Below are 14,911 nucleotides of genomic sequence, written 5' to 3'. Positions count from 1 at the left end.
CACACTAGCTTAACAAATGGAACTGTTGTTTAGCATCCACACACATGCTACTGTAGGACTTTCTGCTTATAAATTTCTCCCACTGACGATTTGTGAGTGGTTTACCAACCATACCAGTATGATCAGAGTGGACTCTGTTAGAAGAATGCTTAGCCACTTTTTGACTCACTTTGTACAGGTGTTGGCCTTGGATGATGTAATCTGTTCCAATAAGAAATTTGTTTCATTAACAGATGAACTGGGAAGGCTCTTCACAGCTGAATTTGAGAGCCAGCAAATGAAGATGCTCTCTGATGCGCTGTGAAACAATGGAGCTTGTGTTGAGCTGACAGCTGCTTGGAAAACATGTGTATTATAGCTACATTACAACAACTGCTACTCTGAATTATTCGGAAAATGGGTGGGGATGATACTCTCTCTCCCCAACATAAAACATCACTGTATCAACAAGGGATTTTCAGAAGGAAATAAAACTGGCAATGCTAACTGAGCCACTGAAACGGCTACATTTTTCTCCAACTCCAACAGGATTGAAAGAAATTGAAGACAAAGTTTAATTATAGTTGGATACACATTTTATTGAAAACTCTTATAATTTTGAACAAAATAGGAGGCACAGCAATACATTCTCATATATAAAAAGCAAGATCTATAGAATGCCTGCTTAGTTTGAAAAAGTGAAAACAAGCAGGTTCATGTGTCTGCATCAGGGATTCAGCATATGCTGGGGTGGGGGGGCAGAAGCAGAGAAAGAATAGAATAGGTGCTGCAAGCACAACCTGTCTTCAGAAAGGAACCCATGTAGGATTATTTTTTAAAAAAATATTACACTGAAGTCTCAACAATGCAACTTTTGTATGCAGTTTTCCAGGGTGAATATTTTCCAAAATTCTCCAAGAGATGTGAAAATGGGTCTGGTCACATGGTTCAAGCAGTTTTCCTTCATATGAGGAAACACTGACAGCATTAGGACTGCTATTTCTATGTATTGTGTATAGTCCCTATGACATGAAATGAGTGCTGCAGAAGATTATAGAAAGTCTCAACAAAAGATAGCACTTAAGTATGAGTTCTATGCATACCTGCACAGGTGACTGAAATGAGTCTTCCTCAACCTGGTACCTGCCCCTCCAGTTACAGGACTCCTAGCTCCATCATTTCTGATTGTTGTCCATGTTGGCAGGGGCTAATGGAAGTTAGGAGTTTAACTAGTTTTGGAGGGTACCAGGTTGAGAAGCCTGGGTTAAAGAGTCAGACCCAATTCAAGTCACTTCATACAGGATATTATATACCAGTAAACAAAGTATGGTCATTTGACCTTTTGATTCGTCTATTGATGGGCAATATTATTGATGGGACTTACAACTGCCTCTTTTTCTCTTCTTCCAATATAACATATCTTGGCCCAGGGTTATGGGCTAAATAGTACGCAATATTTAATAGCAACACATAGAAGTGAGCTGGTATCACAAATGTCTAAAAGAGGGTTTTAAGGAAAAATCAACAGTGGCTTTTTTCCAGGTAGCATGAAAGCATTTTGTACAGCACACGCACAAAATTAAATTTCATTAAATCACCTATCACATCACGTAGTAGGCAACTGATAGACCACCACCCTGACAAATACAGTTCCATGGCACTGAAACAAGCCCTTATGAAGCTAGTGATTGCCTTCAGTCACCAGTCTTACTAAAACTTGGATCCTCCCACCCCGGTAGAGATATAATTCTCAGATTGCAAGATGAGCCAATTCTCCACGTAATCACCCTGTCAAACAATGAAGAAAGAGTGGTAACCAATTAAATCTAAATAAAATAATTTAACGTTGACTACTAATAAGATGCTATTTGTAAGCAGTTCACACACATATATTATGTTCATATATGTATTGCCCTAGAAATTGCCCTACTGCTCAACGAAGAAACCAAGAGAGAACTCCTTTCTTACAAATGGTTAGATGAACACGCACTGGGTCCTACCCAACTTTGGAGGGGGCCCAGCGCACACATGTGATGTCACGTGGTGGGAGGAGGCCCAATGGGGCCAGCCGCAGCCTCAAAAAGGCCTGCCAGGACCTTAGGAGGGTCCGCTGGGGCCTGCTGCAGCTGCAGAAAGATCCAATAGGCCCCACTGTGACTGCGGAATGCTGAGGGGGCTCAGCCCTCTCCTTGAAAATTTTGAGGCGGGCTCGGCCCCCTGCCCCAAATTTTTGGGTGGCCTGGCGCCTCTGGTTAGACATGAAGAAATGCTGACTGGCTTGCCTGCTAACCTCCTCTGATTAGATTCATGAGAACATTCATTATGGATAAAGTCAGTTCTGCATGTACCTCTAACATTTATTGCCTTTTAAAATTAGAGTAGAAAATCAGTTATTTGGTACAGTGGTTAAAATGCTATCATTTTAACAACAAAAAAGATAATTAAGGTGATTTTAAATTATTTTGAAACTCTGTGTACAATGAATTAAATCTATACAAACCTATTTATTTAGATAGTACACTTGAAATTATTTTCAAATCAGCAGCTTGGACTCCAAAGCTGCTATGTGTTGAAAATACCATTACAATACAAAGTCAGTCTTCTAATCAGTGAACTCATTAGCTGAAGTTCTAGCTGTTGCAGCCCCTCTGCTGGTAGCACCTTCTCTCTGGACCAATCAGGAAGCAGAGTGGTGTGATAATGTTCAGGTTCCGAAGTTACAGCATCCCCCAGCCATAGTTCCTTACTGAAGACTCACAGGGCGTGGGGCAGAGCCAGTGGATGTGCTAAATCCATGTGTGCAGGGCCTTCTAAAAAGTAGTCCAACAAATCAACCCAAAAGTCACGTGCGCACACACTTTTTCGAGTTCCCCTGAACTCTCCATCAGGCTATATGGTAAAAAACACAAAGGGGAGAGAGAAAAGAGGCTGTTGTTCAAGCCATCTGGGTCTGCATGTGGTAGGAGTCTTTAGTTTGAGGAAGACGTAGCAGAACTCAGAGATACGGTACTTTTAACTTCAGAATACTCTACAATGATGATATTATTGCACCAAATGGAGTATAACATCCACCTGTGATTATTCAACTATCTTAAAGAAACCTGTTAAGGAAGTTCCCTCATTTTCTTGTTATATGTAATATTTAATAACTATTCACAGCCTCGCCCAAATTAAATCATTTATTTTTGTCCATCAGATTCCAAGACTTAATTAGCAAATAACCTTCTACCTTCTATGTGCACTGATGAAAGAAGATTTGTGTATTAACCCTTACTTTTCATTCCAAAGAACATACCATTTTGACAAAGTGCACAAAAATTGCTACAGTAAAAAATGGATAGCTTACACCAATATTCAGCTTGCAATTGTTGGCTTGTGAATTAAATATGCATACTTGAGGTTTATACTGGCACCAACAGGAAGACAGAAAATACAAACACACCCTTCTTGTAACTAGGGTGTGAAAGGGGCCCAGTTAATCTTTCTTTGATTCAGAAGGTAACCAACTTTGTGATTTTTAGCGTCCTACTTCTCAAACCCACAGAACACTAAGTTTAAAAAGAAAAAACAACCCTGCACATGTTAAACTTATTGTAAATTTCCACATTATTTTCTGAATCAATTGGCAGTTTAACAGTACTCCTATAAATAAAAGAAACAAAACTTCTAATGGTCAATCTCATTTGATCTCGGTTTTTTTTTGTTTGTTTTTTTGGTAACCCATTGTTTTCTCAGCTGGGAGTTATTTGTGAAACTTTGGTTCTTCACAAGACTTATTTTCCTTCCTTACTTTTACATGCTTCTTTGCACCACTTTTCAAAGTCAAGGACACTCAAAATAATAAAAAGGAAGCCTACACCTGGTTTAACATCAATGACCTATAACATTAACAACATTTTATCAGTTTGCCTTACTGCAAACTGTCCATAAAACAAGTGTGGGGAAGCTTTTTCAATCTGAGGGCCATATTCCCTCATAAGGAACTCTACAGGAGCCACATATGTATGTTGGGCAGGGCCAGGGACAAAAGTGGACAGGGGAAATGGGTGGGACACCTGCTGTTGTACAGTAGGCAAAAGAGAAGAGTGCTAAATTCTTACTTAATATAAGGCAGGGTTATTCACTTTTGCAGACCCAGAACAAGAGACTATTTATTGATGAACACAGCCAAAAAACAAAAACAAAAACCATCACAAGGAAAATGAAAGTGACCACAAGAACAAGCTAAAGGATGGAGTCTTGGCTCCACTCCATAAAAATACCACGACAATATTTAACGCTATCATTCTACACAGTGATTTCCACATATACACTCACCCTTTTCTATGCAGACAAACAAGAGACATTTATCACAGTTCAGCCAGAAAAAAAACACTTAAGGAGGGCATGGAGCAAGGCCAGTGGTCTAGGAAAGAGTCCTGTCAGGCTAGAGAGAGAGAAGGCTGGAGGTTCTCTACAGCCAACATAAAAGTATGCCTCTTTTAAAGACTTTGTATGTTATTCTTTCCCATGTCAACCCATTCTTAGTGCTACACATCCTGTAACTACACCCACCTGACAAAATAAAGAACTACATTTTGCAAAAATAAAACCCCCAAAAGGATTGCAGAACTACCTGTAGCATGTGGTTTCTGCCCTATGAAAGCATCTACAATCCCTACTATTGGCTGGTAAGACAGGGTTTCGCCAGACCACGCATCTGAGTAATTCCAGTTGCTTCCTCATAGCTATCATTCAGGAAGCACAAGGAAACCTGAGGAACTTGTTCAACTATCTTAATCTCCACCATCTTTCCCTTGCCATGCAGAATTTCAAAACAGCCAATTTGAACACACATTTATATTCTCTGCTTTATGGTTCAACTAGAAAACTTAAATGCGAAGCCTTCTGTTCCCTGACATTTCCTCATAGGATGATAGGTAAAGGTAAAGGGACCCCTGACCATCAGGTTCAGTCGTGTCCAACTCTGGGGTTGCGGCGCTCATCTCGCTCTATAGGCCGAGGGAGCCGCCGTTTGTCCGCAGACAGCTTCCGGGTCATGTGGCCAGCATGACAAAGCCGGTTCTGGCGAACCAGAGCAGCGCACGGAAACGCCGTTTACCTTTCCACTGGAGTGGTACCTATTTATCTACTTGCACTTTGACATGCTTTTGAACTGCTAGGTTGGCAGGAGCTGGGACCGAGCAACAGGAGCTCACCCCGTGGCAGGGATTCGAACCGCCGACCTTCTGATCAGCAAGCCCTAGACTCTGTGGTTTAACCCACAGCGCCACGTGGGTCCCCTCATAGGATGATACTGTGGTGCAAATCATACCAGTGCAGGAAGGAATTTGAATCAGAAATATATTAATTTTCTTGGCAGTATTTGACCACTTCCTTAACACACAGACATACACATCTGGCACTCCTAGCACTGCTACTCTCTGGTATTTGACAGATCAGTTCTCAGAAACCCTTGAGCAACAGCCTTCATTCACTATAGCTTCTTGTATGTGACATAACGATGGTTGTAACTAGAGGTCCCAAATAAAGCCTGTTGTGAGCAAGACTGCAAGAAAGCGGCGTATTATGTGTGACAGAACACTATTAACAGCACCTGATTAGAATATATTGTGCTCATAACCTATATATTAGGTTTTTGCACCACACAAATAATGTTCAGAATAGGGAACTTTTCTTTCAAATTTAAGGAACAAGTTGCAAACCTCATTCTAACTGCCAGTGTGCAGCCCCCACCTCTCAAAAGTTGGCATTTGAAGCTTAAGAACAGGTAGGCTGCTAGCCAGTAACCTAAATTGCATTCAGCCACAAAAGTTTATACTGTTACCATTAGCGTATGAAACCTTTAATGACTTCGGAACAGTAAGGGATCACTTAACACACATGTGCTTTCTTGATTACTTCAGCCTGTGGAACTTGCACACACAATTTTGTTTTGCATTTGTGAGGAGTCATTCCTTCGGTGTGGCAGTTCCTGTGCTCTGGAACTCCCTGCCTATTGATGCCAGGGAGGCACCTTTATTATGCTGTTCCCGCCCTTTTCAGCAGCCTATCCAGACATGTGATTTGGTTACATCTGCCTTTAAATTTGATGTTTCACCGAGTTTGTTGTTTTTATGTGCCTTTAAATGTGTTTTTATTTTATTTTTAACTTTATTGTATCACTGATGAGTTTGCTGCCCTGGACTCCTTTAGGAGGAAGCATGGGATATAAATCCAATTAATTAATCACACAGAGAGGATTGTTGTTTCTAAATGGCATATCTTGATCATTTTACAGGGCTGCTATGGAAACAGTTGCTTAACAGATGCATTTACAGAAATAGAACAAATTACACAAGTTTTTTTGTGTATTTATTGCAGTAAGTGAATCACTACAGTTCTTTCAACCCTGGCAGGGTTATGCTAGAATTGCTTATTATTCGCTCTCACCTCTCTCCCACAATCACCTGCAGTGCTCCGCTGCTGAGAGCAGTGCACAGATTATGTGGCATGCCTTTGCCTTGGGCAGCTGTGGGAAGCCCTGGGCATCAATTAGAAAACCGCATGCACAGTTCCCAGGAAGGACAAAACTAAGATGTTATTATAGTTAAGGCTGTGTGTTGATCCCAGATCTCTCGGAGGGTAGTTATTATGCCTCTTCTGATTAAAGACACCACACACAATTCCATTTGGAAAACCTGTGATTCGGGACAGGCTAAGGCCTAGTTCTCACTGAGATGATAGGTTTGTGTCTGGGCAGTACCACTACAGGTGGGGGCTCACATGATTTCAATGATCTTCCACTGGCATAGAAAACTGGCGTCTCAGGGAAAGCATTCTAGCCTACATTTCTCTCTGCCTTGTCTACTGTTTATGAACAGGATTTTTTTAAAGAGATGAACATTCAATCATATAAGCTTCCCCATCTGCAGTGGTGCTGCCCAGACACATTCACCACCTTAGAACAACACCTCAAAAGACTTGAAGAAATATTTTGCTTGGTTCGTTTCATGGCTGCCCAATGACACTTGAAAGCAGCCCAACAGCATAATATAGACTGCCCTTAGCTTCAGAGTTTGGAGGAATTCTGTACCCTACCTATAATCCTAAGTTTCTCCTTATATACAAATGCTCTCAAAGTTTTTCCTCTCATGTGTGAGACCCTGTGGTTTAGGGACAAACACGTTATGCAAGGTTCTGCAATTTACTGATAGACCCAAATCTTAGATTTCCTGTACTAAATTCACCTTCCCTTTGTACTGGCCACTAAAAGTCTATTACTTAGGTATCTTAAGCTGCTAATTTATTTCACACACTTTCCCACAGGCTTCGGTCGCCAACATAACTTAGAACTTTCCCCTACTCAAACTTTTTGAGCTTTCATAGCTTGTTTAAATAACACAGCACCGTAGTACCTTATCAGTATTGTACTTTGCACTGAGCAGCACATTGCAAATAATCATGTTCATTGCCCCCTTTTCTTCTTAAATTTAAACCCTCTGATGAACTGCATGAACCCCTCAGGACACCTTTCCTAAACATTAAAGGAAAATATTACAAAGAACCATTTGCCATTTAACCAGTTGGCATGTTATGTTCAAATTTTCAACTTAGCCATGAACTGGGCAACCCAGTAAATGTTACCACCTCAGCTTCCACATTTATAGCTTGGAAATTATATTACTATGATGACAAATATTAAGTATCTGATCACTTTAAATGATCAGTTAATTTAAGTAAATTGTTCATTCACTTCAGTAGAGTTTTTAGGAAGGGCGCAATTGGTACTGTGCAAATCATGCATTTCCCAACATGCCTGAAGAGCAAAGGGAAATGCCAAGGAAAGGTGAGGGGGAATCTAGACTTGCCAGGTTTAGGATTTTTTTCAGTTTGCATTGCAAAATTTTCTGATGCCCTAGAGCAGTGTTTCCCAATGTGTAGTATGCATACCTCCAGGGGTATGTGAAAATATTTCAAAGGGGAGACGGCATAATTTTTTTTATTTTACTTCATCATAAATAAAATAGTAATATTATGATTACCCACAAATTATCTTCACCTGGGAAAGGGTATGCCAGTAGAACTGAATGATTAAAAGGAATATGCAATTAATTTAAGTTTGAAAAACACTGCCATAAAGAGAGGTTTTATTTAGCTTGCCTAATATTGTATTTCCAGTTGGCATTTATTACTTGCTGTTATTAATAAACTTAGAAATGCACTGTGATTTAGTAAGGATTACAACTCAAGCCTGGCTAAAATACAACTTTGTCTACTATCACTATCTATTATCTATCATCCCTGACCACTGGCCATTCTGACTGGGGCTGATAAGAGCTGTAGCCCTACATTTGGAGGGCCACAGATTTCTCATCCCCGGATTAGTGTTAGACTAGGTCTGGGACGCGGGTGGCGCTGTGGGTTAAACCACAGAGCCTAGGGCTTGCTGATCAGAAGGTCGGCGGTTCAAATCCCTGTGATGGGGTAAGCTCCCGTTGCTCGGTCCCAGCTCCTGCCCACCTAGCAGTTCAAAAGCATGTCAAAAGTACAAGTAGATAAATAGGTACCATTCCGGCAGGAAGGTAAACGGCATTTCCGTTTGCTGCTCTGGTTCGCCAGAAGCAGCTTTGTCATGCTACCCACATGAACCGGAAGCTGTACGTCGGCTCCCTCGGCCAGTAATGCGAGATGAGCACCGCAACCCCAGAGTCGGACACGACTGGACCTAATGGTCAGGGGTCCCTTTACCTTTACCTAGGTCTGGGAGGTTAAAATCTCACTGAGTGACAGCAGGACAGTTACCATCTCTCAGCCTAACCTATTTGTGTGGCCCCAGGCCCCACAGTTCCCCCAGAAATAAACACAGAGACACGCATATGTTGGGTTAATGGGATAAATAAGGCCACAACTTTATTGGTTACAGATGTGAGCAGTTTGGCTTAGGCAATTGGGAGAAGCAATACTATATTGTGACTCCTGCCTGTCTGCTGGAAGTCTAAAAAGGTCAACCACTGATAGGGGGAGCCCTATGATATACATGAATGAAGAGCACTCCCAGGGTCACTGATGGGGTCCTGGCATTACATCCCCAGATCCTTTTAACGGGATACCCTCAACATGGAGGGGCAGGCCCGAGGCAACAACCGCCCCTCCCATGACAAGTCTTACCCAATGCCTAACCTTACAAAATTGTGGTGATTGCTACTAGGTAGGCAAAAACTAAATGGCTGGTGCCAATTATCCAAGTGGAAAAATTCCTACCTGGCTCCAACAACCAGGCGACCGACATTAGTCATAGCAAGACCATAGTCATGCAATGCAAGAAAAGAGGATGGGTGGGCTGCGAGATCCAACGAAAGGAGATGAATGGAAGCTGCCCCAAAGTCGCACCACTGTTTAAACGGCAGATGGCCACACACCCCGGCTAACCCAATTGGTCAGCTGGGGGGGGCACGACGTGGCTGGGTGTCCCACTGATGTGGGCAGCATCCCTCTACCCACTGCCGGGTAACTGGGAGATCCCGGAACCCCTCCTGCAATGCAGCCCCCCCCCCGGAAAAGGGGAGCTGTCCTAACAGGACTGTTATGAAAATACAACGACATAGAAGCATATGTACCACCTTGAACGCCTTGGAGGAAAGAGCAGGTATTTATGGTCATGAATCTGCTGACACCAATAAATATGTGTTCTTTCCTCCATGGCTTGTTTATGCACTGAAACAGCTAATTATTTTATATAGCATGTGATTTCTAGAGAGGCGCTCCGGCCACCAGTTCCTTATCCCTATTTCCCCCATAATAATTTATCCACATTTTTCTCTTTTCAGTTCTTCTATTCTTGTGACCACTTTTTTACAAAACAGTGTAAAAACACTGAGTTTCTTCAGAATTAGATAGCTTAAAAGATCCTTTATTGGCACAAAAAGATTCAAGTATTAATACCCAATAGCAACAGTATAATTGGGGGGGGGGCAGAACACACAGAGAAAAAAAATGTGATGACAAAACGAACAAAGCTTGTCTATCTGGGGACCAATAGAAGTAATTTACACATGAAGTAATATCTATTCAAAATACCTCAGAGCTGTTGTATTATTATAATCTATAAGGTTTATTAAAATAATAATAAAAAGATGCATGCTTTATAAAGCAAGTCTAAAAGCAGAATGACTCAGAGATACACAGTGGGCCCAAGAGTCAAGGTCTATCTCTCTCATTTCTTATCAAGACAACGTTATATGTTCAAAGGTCAGCACATAGCCTTAAAGGAAAAGCATTAAATTTTAACAAAATAGGAAATTCTTTCCAGTAGCACCTTAGAGACCAACTGAGTTTGTTCTTGGTATGAGCTTTCATGTGCATGCACACTTCTTCAGATACACTTCTTGGTATCTGAAGAAGTGTGCATGGACACGAAAGCTCATACCAAGAACAAACTCAGTTGGTCTCTAAGGTGCTACTGGAAAGAATTTCCTATTTTGTTTCGACTATGGCAGACCAACACGGCTACCCACCTGTAACATCAAATTTTAAAACAGTGCCACTATACCAGGATTTTTCTGACAATCAAAAGATCCTGCTAGCGGAGTTTTTTTTTTAGGTACAAATAATGATAGCAGTTAAGGAGATGTACAGAGCCCAATTTGGCAGCAGAACTACTAAAGAGAAGATTTGGTCTGTGACCGTTTAATAAAATTTGATTTGATTTGACTAAAGAGAAGACACAAACGGTAGCGGTTGATTTCTTTAGACAGGTGGGTTGCCCAGAGAGCTACAGTGAAGAATGGCTGCCTTGGCACTGAGATTGCGAAGAGAAGTAAACCTGCAACAAGTAGATATCAGTGATGATGGAGTTTCAAAGTGCCTTACAGAAAAAGGATAAAAATATAAAACTACAACAAATTGTTTTTTAAAGCACCAAAGCTATTCAACCAACACTAACCCACTATCAAAAACAATCAGCTAACAATAACAATCAGCCGTCCCCCCCCAAGCCACAAGATTTGTAGACTACCTAAAAAGTAAGCTCAGCAGTTAAAAGTTCATAATGAGAAGAATTTGAATGTTTAAATAGTTTAAAAAAATAGAATATGTAGCAGGAATGGGAAGCTTTAGGGAACAATGGAAAGATGGATGGGAAGTTGATGGAACATAATTATGGAATGTATCTATTTCTTTTCCTTCCTTTTCTTTCACTTTTTTCTTTTTTATTCTTCAGTTCTGTACTCATATCTCTATCTCTATATCTTTTACCAGTGCTGAAAAGAATGCTTTCTATGCATTTCTTTTTGCAACCTCCTATGAGAGTCTTTGTTAGTTAAGCACTGTTGGACATAGGTACAGTACTAAAAAAAAAAAAAAAACACCTCTCTTATTGTTTTAATTTCACAGACTCTAAAGGCTAACAATGCATGTATCCCACAAATAGTTATTTGCAATTAAGGGTAGGTTTATACCAGTTTCTCATAGGTTGCTTCTGATGTAGAAAAGGTGAAAACAGCCAGGTCCAGAATCACAGGCCTGTACCCTTTGTTGGCACATAAGAAACACAAACAAACATGACCAGTTTGCGTTCCGGATACCATGAAAGCACTAGCTATTGGGGGGGCGCATTACCCTCCCCATTCCTCCTCACTCATGTCGCCTTCACATGAAGATACCTAGTCGATCAAATGTAAAGTCAGAAGTTCAACCAGATATATCCTTATGATACAATGCATCCATAAGGGAAGTGCTGTCTCTACAACAAATGTAAGCTAGAGTTTCGTTGTAATTTTCAGTTGTACTCAACACTTCTTGTTTTGATGTTGTAAAAGAAAAATCTGTATCTCTATCTGACTCAATGGTGGAGTCAGCAACTTTCATCTGAAGGCAATTTAGAAATTGCTATTTTGGCCAATTTGAGAGCCCCACATATCAGCTTAAACAAAGAAAAACAAGGATGTCAGAAGATCCCATCACAGGTTGCGCCATAAGTATCTTCTGCTTGACTCTGAAATGAATTGAGAGGTAGAGGGACAGAGAATTTATCTCAGCGTGGCCAGCAAAAATATATGGTGTTCCACATAATAGGTACATATCAATAAGTCATTCCAGACGGAATACATTTCTATTTCTGGTGAGGCACTGTTCTAATATTTGAAACCCATACATTTAAGTAGCCTTGCCTGAATCTTGTGGGCTCATTTTTTGTTTGTTTGGAAGGTACTAGTAGCCTAATTAGAAAGTCGAGTATCAATGAGCCGAAGCTTCAGCAAAAATCCAAAGTTTCCCCTCTTGGAAAAAATTTGGTTTCACACTTTCTCTAGTCCGATTTAGATTTTCCTTGCTAATGACCTTTCACAGAGCAGGAAACACTTAAGCCATAGCGCAGCTCTACTTTTCTCAACTTACATTTTCAAGGTACAAGGACATGGGAGATTAATGCAGAAAGCAAACTACACAGGCTTTTAAAAAGTCTCAAATACAGTGGTACCTCGGGTTACAAACTTAATTCATTCCAGAGGTCCGTTCTTAACCCAAAACCATTCTTAACCTGAGGCACGCTTTTGCTAATGGGGCCTCCCACTGCCACCGCCGCGCGATTTCCCTTCTCATCCTGGGGCAAAATTCTGAACCCGAGGTACTACTTCCGGGTTAGCGGAGTTTGTAACCCGAAGCGTTTGTAACCCGAAGCATTTGTAACCAGAGGTTGTTGTTGTTCAGTCGTTCAGTTGTGTCTGACTCTTCGTGACCCCATGGATCAGAGCATGCCAGGCACCCCTATCCTCCACTGCCTCCCGCAGTTTGGCCAAACTCATGCCAGTCGCTTCAAGAACACTGTCCAACCATCTCATCCTCTGTCGTCCCCTTCTCCTTGTGCCCTCCATCTTTCCCAACATCAAGGTCTTTTCCAGGGAGTCTTCTCTTCTCATGAGGTGGCCAAAGTATTGGAGCCTCAACTTCAGGATCTGTCCTTCCAGTGAGCACTCAGGGCTGATTTCTTTAAGGATGGATAAGTTTGAGTTGTACCACTGTACAATTCTTTAGAGATAGACACACAGGAGCACCTATGACTTTAACTCCATTTGCATGTTCACCAAAGAGTACCTTTGAAATATCTATGGCCCCATCTGCACTATATTTAAAGCTTAGTTTAAACAGTCATGGCTTCCGCCAAAGAATCCTAAGAAGTGCAATTTGTTAAGGACGCTAAGAGTTCTTAGGAAACCCCATCCTCCTCAAAGTGCTACAGTTCTCAGAGTACTTTAACAAGTAATCGCTCTTCCCAGGGAACTCAGGGAATCACAGCTCTGTGAGGAGGAAATGGGTTGCACTAACATGTCTCAGCACCCTTAATAAACTACACTTCCCAGGATTCTTTGGGGAGAGCCATGCCTGTTTAAAGTGGTATAAAACTACTTTAAATGTACAGTGCAGATGGGGCATATGTGCCTCTCTTGTGTAAATGCATACACATTACTGAGAAATATTTGTGCATTTCTTACTGGTCAGGAACCAGAATGTGAGCACCAACCTAGTCAGGTGGCCCATCACCAAACCAAAAAGCAACAACTGGGATCTGTCTTTCATAAGCAAGTTATAATTGTAACATTTATTGGGTTTAAAGGTTTGACAGCAACCCAAAGTAGGGAAACTGTTCTCTGTCATTTGTTTTCAAGTCACCTTATGTCATAAAAATATGTCCCTGTCCCTGTAATGGGTCCTCTGGATGTAAAGATCCAAACTTGATACTTGAGAGAACCGTATGACCCAGACCTTGGATTACCAAGGGAAGTCCAACAACATTTATATGGACAAATTTAAAGTCAGAAAGACAGATCAACTATTTTCTAGGGTCCAAATTGGGGCATTATCTTTGGGACATTTCTCCTCCTGAACAAGAGCAGCAGAACGTGGAAAAAAAATTAAAGACCATATTTATGTCATCCACACCACCAAATATTCTTTGTTAAACTACTATATTCTGCACAGCAAGTGTTTCTCCAATTCCCAAAGGAATATTACAACCAGAACCCAGAATCATATAATTGTAGAGTTGGAAGGAACCATGAGGGTCATCTATTCCAGCCTGCTGCAATGCAGAAAACTTTGACCCATGGGGCTTGAACCCACAGCCGAGATTAACAGTCTCATGCTCTACCTAATGTTCCAATACAACCAGCAAGAACACTAGAGGTTTCCCTACTGTTATACTGAACAGCATCTATGCAAAAAGGTCCAGTTTATTTCTCACAATAAAAAACTTCACTCACTGAGATCTTTGAAAGGAACCCACAAAGCAATGACTAAGACACCATGCTGAACTCTGTCTGTTTGAGCCTTTTTGCATGTCCACAACCACCACCTACTCTTTATAAAACAATGCTGTACAACTGTTGTAACAATGAAAGTTTACACTGGATTTTGAATTTGCATTGCTATGGTGGCAAAAGAGGGCATATCTTGTTGCTTAGCATTTCTTGTAAAGAATGCAACAGAATGGTTACTGCCTGTTATAACTGGGAGTGATATGCAAATAGCAGAACTGTATGACCACGGAACAGAAGCCAGATTCTGACAGAACAGAAGTCAGTTTCTGGAAAGTCACCACTTTTTAATCACAGCTAGAGGAAGCAAAATTACTCCTAGGGGCATGAATATATATGAGCACTTAGATGAAACCAAAGCAACTGGCACATATTTTTGAAGTTTAACTTCTCAATCTTTTTATGTGAGAAAGTGAAACAGACTTTGAAAATTGCAGACTGCATATGACTAACTAAGTCTGTTGAAGGAGATCTTATAAGATTTATGCCTTTCTAAATGTATCTCAAAAAACTGCTCTCTTTAAAAGGTTTCTCTATCTCGCCCCATCCCTCTGAGGTTTTATAGAGCCAGGCCCCAAAGAAGTTTCAATCCAAATTGAGAAAAGAATCATAGAATCTTAAGAGTTGGAAAGGACCCTAAG

The 14,911-nt window shown here is 41.0% G+C and overlaps 1 protein-coding gene across 23 annotated transcripts in view; it reads right to left on the bottom strand.

The window, feature by feature from the left end:
* Positions 1–14,911, bottom strand: part of KALRN (kalirin RhoGEF kinase) — a 494,138-nt gene that overhangs the window by 58,108 nt on the left and 421,119 nt on the right. Inside the window, exon 36 of one of the 23 annotated variants that reach the window (XM_033163000.1) lies at positions 2,569–2,868. The exons of the other annotated variants lie outside the window; for them this stretch is intronic. Within the exon in view, the coding sequence (XP_033018891.1) occupies positions 2,864–2,868 (5 nt within the window). The 3' untranslated portion in view covers positions 2,569–2,863. Of the gene's footprint in view, positions 1–2,568; positions 2,869–14,911 lie in introns of those variants that run through there. 23 annotated transcript variants of the gene reach the window in all.

This window comes from Lacerta agilis, chromosome 1 (assembly GCF_009819535.1).
Source record: "Lacerta agilis isolate rLacAgi1 chromosome 1, rLacAgi1.pri, whole genome shotgun sequence".
NCBI classification, from domain to species: Eukaryota; Metazoa; Chordata; class Lepidosauria; order Squamata; family Lacertidae; genus Lacerta; species Lacerta agilis.
This window is presented reverse-complemented; position numbering and strand designations above follow the sequence as displayed.